At 44.3% G+C, this 12,567-nt stretch overlaps 1 protein-coding gene across 1 annotated transcript in view; it reads left to right on the top strand.

Moving 5' to 3' along the window:
• The first annotated feature begins 1,937 nt into the window (after window positions 1–1,937).
• Window positions 1,938–12,567, top strand: part of CNKSR3 (CNKSR family member 3) — a 64,128-nt gene continuing 53,498 nt past the window's right edge. Inside the window, exon 1 of the mRNA XM_069787054.1 lies at window positions 1,938–2,163. Within this exon, the coding sequence (XP_069643155.1) occupies window positions 2,112–2,163 (52 nt within the window). The 5' untranslated portion in view covers window positions 1,938–2,111. The remainder of the gene's footprint in view (window positions 2,164–12,567) is intronic.

Genomic DNA, 12,567 nt, shown 5'->3' with positions numbered 1-12,567 from the left:
TTGGGAAGCATCTGTGTAGTTAAGACAGAAGCGCTGTTACATTAACCCTTGTGAAACCATTAGCAGGGCACATAGCAAGGCCAGTCTGTTTACTCAGGCCTCTGCGAGGGGGGAGAGCTGCTGTTTTGTTGTGCTTTAAGTGTGAATGGCACACGATTCAATGGGAAATCAGGAAACTTTTGCACCAATATTAAAGCTGTGGTGAACTGAATTTTAATCTTTCAGATAGGCAGAGAGGTTAACCGACAGGCTTAATACTTCACAAACTAAAAAGCAAATAAATAAATAGCTATAATGAGTTGACCTCATAATCAAGAAGCCTTCAACCACCATGTAACAAAAAGAAAGAACATATTACTAGTTTTTAGGTATACATGCAAAAGACCATTTTTTAAACTACTAATTCCCCAAACTAGAACTTGTGAAGTATCGCTTCTTGACTCTGCGGCAGGGGTCTGCTGCAGCATGTGCAAGAAGGCAGCTGTTTGTGCTGTGGTGGGAAAGCTGGGCACTGCACAGCTGGGCACAGCACAGTCACGCACAGAACTGACAGCCCCTGTCCCAAAGAGCCTACATTTCAAATACATGACTAGGGATAACAGATGGATGGAGATGGGAGCCGATGAAAACAGTGGGATACTGGACAGTCTGAAATCCCAGCTGCTTACCCGCTCTCCAACGTTGCCAAGTTAAAATTTCCCAGTCTTTGTGTCACAGCAGAGTTCGCTCTGCTCTTCCTCAGTGAGGAAGAGGAGCAGTGAGACCTTCGTGCACGTTACAAAAGGGCTTTGGGCTGGAATTTGCTGCTGAACCAGATTGCCTAAGTGATGCACGCAGTAAAAATGCCTGGTTTCTCCATGTCTCCTTGCTGCTTTGTTATTGGAAATGTGGTTGTAGGCTGAGTTACGTGTTCAGTAGCAAGGAATGGTGGAAGTTGGTATGCTGGGCACAGTTTTGGAGGTCAGCACTTAAAACTTCTGAGTAGATGCTCAGTAGGGGCTTACATGGGCTTCAGGAGGTGGCCAGGACACAAGTGACACAATGCCTCTGAGGAACGCGAGCCTGAGGTATAGCTGACGGCTTAATGTAGCTCCCAATTGAGAACAGCAAAACAGAAGTAATCTATTATGGTGAGACAGCCTCCACACCCAAGGACTCTTTTAAGTGCAGGATTCAGAAACAAAAAACCCAAATGCCAATACTGGGACAAGTGCGGTTGAAGGCAGTCTGCAGTTGCTGCTGAAATTGCCACGGGGCCGTGACTCACACAGAGCCGCCACCGAAGCGGGGTAAAGAACCCGGCTGCCGCTCCACCCCACGGGCAGGTCGCCACTTCCCAGGGCAGGATGCCGGGTGGCTCCCGAATTGCCGCCCATCTGCCTGGCGGGCCACCCCCGTGCAAAGGGAAAAGTCCCGTACGTCCATCGCTCCTTCCCTTTCCCCACCGTGGTGTCACCGCACACAGAGCCACCTCAGCGGTGCGCCCTCCCTCCCCGGTGTACGTGGAAACCCTGGGCCTCCAAAATATGTTGGTTTAACGAAAAAAAAATCGCATTAGTCACCGAGTGCAAATTAAGCAACGTTAACAGGACAGCAGGGGTGATGTGACTCGTAGCAATTCCTGCTTCTAGTAATAACTTCTGTTCGCTTGCTCCCTGCCTGGATTCTCTAAATTTCCCGGGCTGGTCTTCACACCTAGGACGGTTAAAACTGCACCTCGCTTTAAAGAAAAGCGAGCTTTGCCTCACCGCGGGGTCCCAAGAGCGGTGGCTCTCAGACGTGACACGCCTGAGGGGTCTCGTAGGGTGGGCTCGGCTGCCTCCCAGGGCAGACCTACACCCACGGCAGTCGAGGCTGGATGTGGCCCGCAGTAACGAAATGAAAGCGTTAAGCGAAGCGGGGGCTGCGCCCGGCCCGGCCCCCGCCCGGGGTACGGCACCTGGGGGCGGAGCGACAGCGGGGCGGGGCCGGTCCGCGGCCGGTGGGAGGAGCCAGGCTGTGGGGAGGGGGGCGGCCCCGGAGCGGTGCTGCCGGGATGGGAACTTGAGAGGGGAGCGAGTTCGCGTCCGGACGAGCCCGGTTGCGGTCTCCCGCGGGCGGTTGTGCCCGCCATGGAGCCGGTAACCAGGTGGAGCCCGAAGCAAGTGGTGGACTGGACGAAGGGTGAGAGAGGGAGCCCGTCCGACCGGGTTTGCGCCGCGGGAACTTGCCGGCGTCGGGCTCGGGGGTGACCGGCCGCCGCGGCTTCTCTTCCCGGAGCCGGGCTCCCCGGTGGGGCGAGCGGGGCCTTTGCCAGCGCCTCGGCCCCGGCTCCGTGGCCGCCCCGGCGTGTGCTGCTTGGGGGTTGCTTGTTACCTTCCCTCCCGACTTATCGCCGTACCTGGTAGTGCGCTTGGGCGTACGTCGCGTTGTGGGTTTTGTGTTTTGGTTTTTGTTTTGGTTTTTTTTTTTCGTTTGTTTTTTTGGACGTGGGGAAGGTGAGTTTTGCACCGGGCTGGCTCGGGGTGCAGATTTGTGCAGTGGGGTCCCCTCAGGGCTCGGTCCCCTTCTTCTGGGGCGGTGTGCCTGCGCTGAGGTAGCAGTGGCTGTTCTTCAGGCAGGTAGTCGGTCGGTGGAAGTTAACTTCCAGCTTGCCAAGCAAAAGCCACTCGCTGGTCGAGAAAACTCCAGTTTTGTAAGTTAAGCAGAAGCTTGATAAACTAGCTCAAGTAAGCAAGAACTCTTAATCCTGCTTGACGGTGATGGGATTAAAACGCCGGGCTCCCGCTCGGAGAGCTGAACAGCAGCCCCTTCGCCCGTCTGTCCGTCCGTCCGTCCATCACCTCCCGTGTGTGCCCGCGTGTTTCTCGCCCTCTCCCGCCTATCAAAACTTCCTACTCCGCTCCGAGGTTTGCTCACGACGTCGGCAGAGCTGCGGAAAGCCTCAGCGGGACTGGCGGGTGAAGGGAAGCTCTGTGGTGGGAGACAGGGAGAAGAGAAGGGGGGGACGGAGCGGGCGGCGGGTGGTGCCCGCCAGGTGCCCCGTTCCTGCCCCGGCACCTCTGCAGCCTTGGGTGTCTTCGGGTTTTTCCCTGAAGGCCGGTTAAAGCTCAGTTTTGTCAACTCCGGTCGGACCCTGCGCGTGGTTTCTGAATGCCGATCGGGATGTCGCTCTCGCAGTTGCCGCTCTGCGGGGCATAAATCAAAAGGGAGATAGCTAGGAGTTAGGTGAGGGACTTATGACTTAAGAAATGCGCTTCTGTCTTCTCGTAGGACTACGCTTTAGCGTGATTGTCTTTCGTTACGTAAAGTATTTTCGCAGGCTTTGCTGGCGTTGAAGTTGGTGCGAAGTTAGGAATGTTTTCAGAGGAGAAAGTTTCCCTGGATTAGGAGCAGCGTTTACTTGCAGCAGCCATTACCCCTCTGTCTCAGGACCATAATGCCGATTAGACTGCGTGCCTGCGGTCAGCGCTTGGCAGTAGTTCGGCCCAAGACTGAGGCAAATTTGGAAAGCAGGCTCATGTTTTCATACAGTGCGAGATGGATACTCCCAGCCCTCCTGAGCGTGAACATGTGCGTGGAGGGGCCGGTGCCAGTGAGGGACCGTCCAAGCAGCCTTTGTGAGAAGAGGATTCCAGGCAAACGTGCTGTGAAGTTATGCGTTAACGTACAAATAACTTACAGAGAAAGAGCTCTTTTTTTTTTTTTTTCAGTTTGGTATTGATTGAAACAGGAGTGCATTGTTCCAATGAAATAAGCTTTTTGCTTTGGCATGTGGAATATTTATATAATGCTTTTCCTTCATTGTGTTTTTTCTCTTGGGCGCTGAAAGTTTGTTACCTTGCCAGATTAAAGAGTAAACCTGCTAATCATTTTAAAAGGCTTTATTATACTTAGGCATGCTTGGCTTGCTTTCTTGCATAATTTATTTTACTCGCAGGTTCCTTGAACAGGGAACTCTTTAGCTGGACCCTCAATTAGTGTTATGCAGAATAATTTGAGGGCTGGCTGTAGTTGGGAGGTGGATCTTCTGACTAATGCAAACACGTGTCCTTTGAAATGCAAAGGAATAAATTAAAGACTGCTGGTGACTTTTGTTTCTGCTGTTGTTTTTCAGTTTCTAGGTAAGCTTTTGACCTCTTTGGTGCACAGCGTCATTTTATGTGACTCCCTGCATGACAAGACTGTAATAAAGAAATGAGATGCGGAAAATTTTTCTTTATGGTTACGCTTTCATCTCTGCACATTAAAATGGACACTGTAATAGCTAGCTAACAGCCTTATTAGCACAATATTTCATAGTTTGTTTTTTTTTTTTAATCTGAAATGGTTATTTACTGTGTAGTTCACAACCACTGGATTTTATGTTTGACCAAAGACCAATATCTGTATTTTACCTTATGAATATTATATTTAATTCTCAAGGTTAGTTTTATAGAACAAGTGATTGGAGGGGACCTTATGCCATTTGTTTTCTTACACGTGCCACCTAGGGAGGGTGATAGCATGATCTTCACTGAACTGATCAAGCTGGTGATATCTGCTGCCTCTAGTTAGTGCTGTGGTGCCATGGAGATGTATTCTAGAATGACATAAATAACTGTGATGGGAGATGCCAGCTCTCAGTGGGGAGATTGTTTTGCAGATAATGATGCATGCTTATTGTACAATGATAAAAATATCGTGAAAAAATGTAGAGAGTAGCAGAGATAAGTGGTCCATTTTAATACTCAATGTAAAAATGAGAATATTTTTCCAGGAACCTTTTTTTTCCTTCCAAATCTTTTTACAGTCAAACACCTATAAATTGATTTTTTTAAATTTTTAAATAACTTTTCCAAACCAAAAGAAGCATGGGAACTTCCCTGTGTTCCATGAAACAAACCCCAAAAAACAAAGTCCAGAAGTAAGCTGTGTGACCACTGCTGGACAGTTAGCTTATTTGCTCTTGGTGAACATGCCTCTTTTTTTTTTTTTTTTTTTTTTTTTTTGTGAAGTGGCTTTTGAACTAACTTTTTTTAACAGATGTTATCCTGAAGGGTTTTGCTCTGTCATTTCCAGCTGTTCACTCCTAGGTAAATACTGTAAATAGCATTTATCTAGAATTTAAAATAGAACCTATCAAGAATTAGTAAGCTGAACATAAGTATTTTTAGATTTTTGTAGTTGGGCTTTAAATAAAAAGTGCTCTGTTCATTGTTACCAACAACAGCTGATACAAAACGCAGTTGCTTGTGTTCTCCTGCTAATTCAGACTAGAATGCTGCTATTTTTTGCGAACAAGGGTGTTTTTTTCTGGCAGAGGGTGCTGTACTGACAGTAGCAGGCTATGTAGCTAATAAGGTCTAGTTAAACCAAAGCTGCTGAGGAAGTTGTGCTTTTACTTGCTAGCAATTTTCTCTGTAGGTGAGATGTTTCTCAAGCTTCGACCAAAGATGTGATGACTTTTTAGCTACAGCATCAGTGTTTGAAAACTATATCTGATATTTTTATAAGCACCTCCTCAATTTCTGTCTAGAAGAAGTGATGGTGTAGTTATATGTTTCTCTTGCAGCACGATACAAATTCAGATAATATTTAGGGGCCATATTCATCCTTGAAAAGGTACTTCTTTGGCTAGGATGCTGTGTTGATTTGACTTGTGGCATGGTTGACATGGAGTTTATGCTCTTTGAAATATATAGCATGTACTGTTTTCCTGACTATACTGAGAAGACATGTTTGGTTTTTTTCTTTTCATTTGTCTGGAGGTGTTTTGGTTTTTGTGGATTTTTTTTTTTTTTTTAGTGAGTTGATCCTTGGGGTATAAACTAACATCTGGATGGTGTGGCGGTTGACCTGAGGGCTTGCTCCTGTGCAGGCTAAGATGCTTATGGGCTCAAAGTCCTCACCTGTATCTCTTGGCACTCCCTTGTGTGCATGTGAGACTGAATTCCCCCAGAGCCCCTCAATAGGGATCCCTGCAGTTATTCAGGTTATTGTGGGACAGGTGTATGGCCATGGAAGTTGTAGCACATCTGGAGTATGCTGCTGGTATTTGTTTGATTGTGGGGTTTGATTGTGGGCTTGCAGTCTTCTGGGCTATCCTGGGTGCAGAAACCAGCAATAACCTGTTTAGTTCCATAGGGCTGTTCATATGGAGAAATATCCAGCCCAAAAGTGTCTTAATGTTACTGATGTAGCAACAATTTGAAGGAAATTGAGTGATCTGATGATGTGGAGAAATTTTCTATGGTCTCGGAAGCCCCTGGCTACTGAAAACCCCACAGCTAAGGTCATTCCTCAAAAGATGCGAGGAGGAAGAAAGCTGCATATGGGGTAGAGCCTCCTGTGTGAGAAATGTCACTGTCTTATTAGAGAACATTGATGTGCCTTCTCTTTGTTTGCTGTAGCCTGATCTGTCTTTTCCCCCTGCCCCCAGGCCTCACATACTTATGTGAGTTGTGACTTCAAGCCAAATTTTACACGGTAAAGACAGTTTGACGCGCTTGTGGTTAGAAGCCTCCGTTGTTGTGAGGCTCCATTACAATTTGGCCTTTGTCCCTGTAGCTGTAGACTTGGTTAGCTGGGGATCAAGCGTTTGCTTTGGTCTCTTTATTGCACTCCAGGTTCTGTTATTCCCTTCCTCGGTAGTTCATGGATATCGCTTATTCCTGTGCCTGTTATATCATGAAATACTCTGATTTCCATTCCTGGTAAAGCTTTCGGGCAACTACGTTTATTTATAGGTATGCCTGGGAGAAATATCCTAATTTATTAATAGTTAGCAATTAATCGTGAGGGCCTGATGTTCTTTTTTTAGAGCTATCTTGCTTACCCAGGGAGATTTCAACACGGTCAGTCAAGTTAACTGTGTGCTCTGGGAGCTGCAAACTATAGCTGGCTTTTAGAAACAGTTATGGGTAATACATGACACTGGAGTTTTTTTTTTAGCCTTCCTTTCATTTTAGCTACTCTCAGGTGAATGCTGTTGTGTTCAAATTATTTGCAAAAATCTAACACTAAGACAACCCTGGTTATTTTTTGAGACAGGGTATTTTGCCTTCAGTGAAGAAGAATAGAGAGTTGCCCATAACTGGGGCTGCAGAAGAATCTCTTTCAACTGTTTACCTGGTTACTTAAAAAATAGTGCTATAGAGTATTTGTTAAATAGGTCAGAAAAGGACATTGAATAACCACTCTTTGCAGATCTCAGCTGAAATTCTGAATATAGCTGGCCCAGAATGTTTTACTAGCAAAAGGTGAATATACTAAATACCTCTGTTTATTTGTGGGTTGAAACAGAAGTGAATGTTGCACAATGAGTTTGTACTACTGCAGTCTTAAAATTATTCATTCATTGTTGCTAAGATCAGTGAATGTGTATGAAAAAAATAAACCAAAGTTAGCCTCTGTTCATGTGACTAGATCGTGTTTTCGTGGTTTTTTGCTGTTGCACTTTCTTGAGCTGCTTGTGGGTTCTGTGATTTTTTTAATTTGCCCCGCCCTGAGCTTTTCATGTTCACAGCCAGCTCTGTTTGTTTGCCATTAAGTTGCTGTCAAACTATTTTAACCAAACATCAGAAAGTCTGAAAGTTGAATGCTGTCAGCATAATGCCTGGAAAAGTGACACTTAAAGTGCTAAAATCACAATAGGCATTCGTGGAAAGTTGATTGTAACCTTTGCGGAGGAATGTGGTGAAACTCTGACAATGAACTTTAGGTATACGAGGTATATTTAGGTAGTATCCGAACATAGGTAGTCGTGTTAAGAGCAAAGATGCTTGCTCAGTATTAACCAACTAAAGATGTAAGGTGGTATACTTAAGAGAAATTTCTTCTAACTGCTCAGTAGAAGATGCAGAGATTGGCCAGTGGGTCGGTTGCTTTTTTCCTTGTTCCTTTAAAGATTTTCCTTGAGTGACAGGAAGACATTTGTATCTGTTGTCAGATACTTCTGTAGGAAAAGCCTCATTTTTGATGAAAAGTTGTGTGTGTGTCAGATTTTCATAACTCTTGTTATGTGTTCATTCCTTGCACTTCCGTCTGGGACCCCATGTTTTCAGCACATAAATGCTCTTGGCCAAGGATCATGCCCCTCTCTGTCTCTACACTGTCTAGCATGCTGCAAGAGCTAAGGGAAGACAAAGTACAGGGCACTGGATAAAATACATGTTGAAATTTGTCATGATGTTTTATTTTCTTAAGTGAAAGACCCTGACAAAGGTGCTTATCCAACACATGCTACTAGGCGAATTGCAGTTACGAGTGATGTGTGCATACAGCCTGTCAGCAAGTATTCAAAAGCATGTGGGGTTTTTTGGGTGCTGTTTGTTCTGTCCTTTTGATTTCTTAAATCTAAACTTCTGGATCGCCTGGTTTAAGTCATGCTCTAACAGATGAGCTTCTTCCAGGTACATCAAACAAATGATGACTAGTGACAGTTCGGGATTGCAGAACAAGTGGCGAGACTGCTCAGTTTTTGGTTTGCTACATCATCTTAGGACAAGATTTTCACTTACAGGGAAGCTTCACACAGGAGGTATGTTAATGAGTAAGTCCAAACAGTGGCTCTGTGAATTAAGTGGGAAAAGCTGATTACCACTGTGTTTTTTTCCATAAAAGCGATGATATTGGCCTTAATTTGTACCTTGCGTTTTCCCAACAACGTCGCGCAGTCAGGCCTCGCCTACCTAGAGGGATGGTGTTTCTGCAGTGTCTCCTTGTTCAGTCTTCCACATATCCCAAATATATCAGTCCTGTCAAAAGAAGGAGGTGGTGGGGTACTGACGTTTTCAAGGCTAGCTTGGGGGGAGGAAAGGAAGGGTGGACAGGAGTTAATGGAGCTTGAGCCTCTATAGCAACCTCTTGCATATTTACAGTAGTTCTTCAGGACCCAGGTTCTTGTGGTTGTGGGATTGCTCACAGATCATAGTGTGTTTGTCCACAGGGCTGCAGTAAGAGCTAGGAAATTCAAATAAAAATGCTGTTTGACTGTGGATCTCTGTCTGATGTTAGGCAGGGTATACAGTCCTTTTGTCATTTGGGCTCTCATTACCAGAGTGAGATGACTTTGGAGTCTAAGGCTGTCATTCAGATCCCTGGGCCACGCTTCCTTTGCATGAGGAAATTGCCTGCAGGTTTGCATATGCCCGCCCCCATCTTTTTGGAGCACAAGCAATAACATTTCACAGCTTGGAGGATCTGCGGGAGGTACACTGATTCAGCCTCATCTGTTTCACTGGCTTTAAACATTCATTACCTATTAAAATAGATATTTATGATATTACGAAATATAGCTAATTTTCATCAAACATCACACATGCTGGATGAAACCAGGCATCTGTGTTTCATTTGTTGAGATCAAATCACTGACCTCCGTAACATTGGTCTACAGGCATGCATTCGGTATCTGGCCAAATTATGTTATAATATTGCATCAGTGCTGAGTTCATGTGGTTTCTTGTACATGCTTCTCTGATACCCTTTTACATGAGGACAGTTCTTTGTCACTGTAGTGACAAAACCTCTTTATTTTTTTGGACTGTTTCTTATACTGGTAGTTAGGTGTAGGTAAGCAAAGTGTCTGGTGTGCTGTTGCAATCAAAGCTCTGTGGCATAAATGTGATCTTATCTTTCTCCTTGATCAAAGGAAAGAACTCCATTTGAAACTTAATTGGTGCTTATCAAGGGCTAAGGCTTCTGCTAAAGCAAGTGTTGGTACATGCTTCTAGGCTAATGATCCTTATGTCTCTTGTGTGTGCAAAATGTATGTTGCTTAGGTTGCCATCCTTTTATCATTAATATCTTTCGTTATCCCACAGAGTCTTGTATTACTGGAATGAAGTTTGCTGGGTGAATGCATTATGAAAAGCTTTGCAATATGCCCATTTTGTCATTAATAAAAGATATCTTGTCTGGTACAGATGCTTTCCTAGCCAGAACAGAAGGGAAGGGCTCAAGGTATTCCCTCCTTTGGGTATATTACGAGTGTAGCGGGACAGTGAGGCAGGCTGGTTAAGGGCTTCTGTTGGGCTTTCTAGCTTTCGTAGCTTGTAAAAGACCCTTCTCTAATGAGAGAGTATTTCTGCCTTCTGTTGTGATATTACTGCTATTGCCTGTTCCAAAGATGCTTTGTTCTGAGCTTCAGGTCTTGGCAGTACTTTTTTCCTCCTCCTGAACTAGCATTGTGAAAGAGCTGTGTCCTTGCAGTGTTGGCCAAAAGACAACCCTTCGGTGACAGGTGGACATGTAAATAGAAGAATGAAAATCTACCAGTCTGTTTCATTGGGACAGCAATATCATAACTTCAGTGCCTTGAAAATTTAATTTTGAGTTGGCTGCTATCCCACTGCGGCAGCAGGCAGAAAGCTGTACCTGAGCAGGTACGTTAGCACTGCATTGCTGAGATGTGTGCTTGGCTGTGGGGGTGGGGAGGGAGAAGGGAACAGTAAGGGTTGAAGACTTTTTTTTTTCTCCTCCTATGTAGGACAACCCCTGAGGAAGGAGGGCTATAAGAACAAGTTCAGACATGCCTGAAGAATGTGGACTTAAAAACGTGTGCAGGGACCAGAGGATGGAGCTGTGCTGGGGAGACTATTGTAGAGGAAAAGTGGGAACCTAGTGAAATGCAGATGCCTTCTCTGACATGAGTGGTTTTGGTTTTTGTTTTTCTTTTCTGAGTAGTTCTAATGGTGATGCATATTCATTGCTTCACTCGCCCATCCTTTGCAAGGTGTAGGATTCTTGCCCTTTGTATTGTGTTAGCTTCAGCAAACAGAATTTTAAAAGGACTATGGCAAAACGGAAAACCTAGTAATTGTTGGCATTTCTAACGCAAGCTGTAATGGAAACTTCAGAAGAAAGAGGAGACAAAAGATAAATATGCTATAAATTCTGTATGCTTAAATTTTTTTTCTTTAAAATTTGTAGTCTCTGTGTAAACATAAAACCATTGTAGTTATTTCCTTGTTTTAAGATTTAAAAACAATCTTTCATCTTTTCTCTAACTATACATCATTCACACTATTTCAGACAATAACACTAGATAAATAAATCCATACATGATCAAAACAAGAACTTGGAAATCAAACCTGCCAATAACACTTTTATTTCTTGCTGGTTTTGGTTGTATCTCACAATAACATGTGTTAGACATCACTTCATTAAAAAAAAAGTTAGGTACACAGTTTGCCCTCAGTTATGATTAGGATTTAATGGTAATCTTGGAGGAACATGTAATATTGGCATTTGACCAAGAATGAGATTCATTGCTTATTTGGGAGGGTAGGTGTGGGTTTGCAGCAGTGCTGAAGCTGAAGCATTAAAATGGACTGAGGTGGATGCTGTGGTTCCATAGCAGGTACTAGCTGGCAGTGGGGGCTCTCAGGATTAAGACATGATTAATTTAGATGTTTATATTCCTGTCACGGGAGCCTAGAGAGTGGCTCAGCAGATCTTGCGCTCAGTGTCTCTTTTGGGGCGAGTTGAATCGTGCTCTGGGCTCCATTGATTACTGAGTAGGTCTCCATTGAGTATCCTGGGAGTTCAAGCATTTCAGTCTCCAACCAGGTTAATCCCATGATGTCTGCAGCAGGGGAAGAAAACTTGCAGGCCCTGGTTCAATGTTGTATCTAGTGGATCCTCCTTTCTCCATCGGTCACCTGAGAACAGCTCATGACAAGAAATGAGGGGGCATCCTCATTTAAAAAATTATGTGTATGCTTGCTTAAGAAAATAGACCATAGCTGCATTTAGAGTTGTTGGAATACTGCTAGTCAATAGGCATCTGATATACAAAAGAGTTGTGGAATGTAATCAGTGTGATCTGTATGTGGGAGAGCTGTAATTATATCTTGTACTATTCAGCATCTGATGAAAAATTTGGTGTATTTTAACACGGAGTTCTTAAAATACTGCATGTTAGAGTCATAGCAGATGCAAGTGTGATAATAACTGACCTCTTCTGTCCTTTCTACTTTGTATGTCTCCAGTGCAGTGCCTTTGATTGGTGGATTACCTTTTAAAGCTATGTAGAAAGATGAGCAGCACCACATGCTATTGCACAAAAAGGCAGCATCTAACAATTGTAATTATATTGGGGTAGCTGATACTTTTTAGATTGCTGTGGTGTAATTAGAAACACTTGGAGCAATCTTCTGGGGCTACATTAGTTTCTTTTTACAGCAGAAACCCTCCTATCTTATGGTGCTATCCCTGATGGGAAACCAGTTGGAAAATGATTTTTTTTCCATTGATGTTGCTGGAACCAAACCTTTGAAGTAGCTAGTCTTGAATATTTTGAGAAGCTGTTTAATATTTTGTCTCCGTAGACCACATCACAGTGCCTAGGTTCCAAACTAGTGAGCATCTCTGGTGCATAAAATTGTCTCTTGAAACAGGGTACTTGACAGCTGGACACTGGAATGTGGCCATAGTACTGCTAGCAACACTGTATGTCAGCTTTTAGTGTAGTAAGATTAGTACTGGCTTTCTCAGGGCAGTGTATCTGGAGAGGAGTTTGAGCTCCCAGTAGAGTCTGTCTCATGTTAGGCATGCCTGGAGACTTTTGTTGAGCTGTCATTCACAGAAGTACTCATTTCCCAGATT

Source organism: Haliaeetus albicilla, chromosome 7 (assembly GCF_947461875.1).
Source record: "Haliaeetus albicilla chromosome 7, bHalAlb1.1, whole genome shotgun sequence".
In the NCBI taxonomy this organism is placed as follows: Eukaryota; Metazoa; Chordata; class Aves; order Accipitriformes; family Accipitridae; genus Haliaeetus; species Haliaeetus albicilla.
Note: the sequence above shows the minus strand (reverse complement) of the source record. Positions and strands in the feature narration are given on the sequence as shown.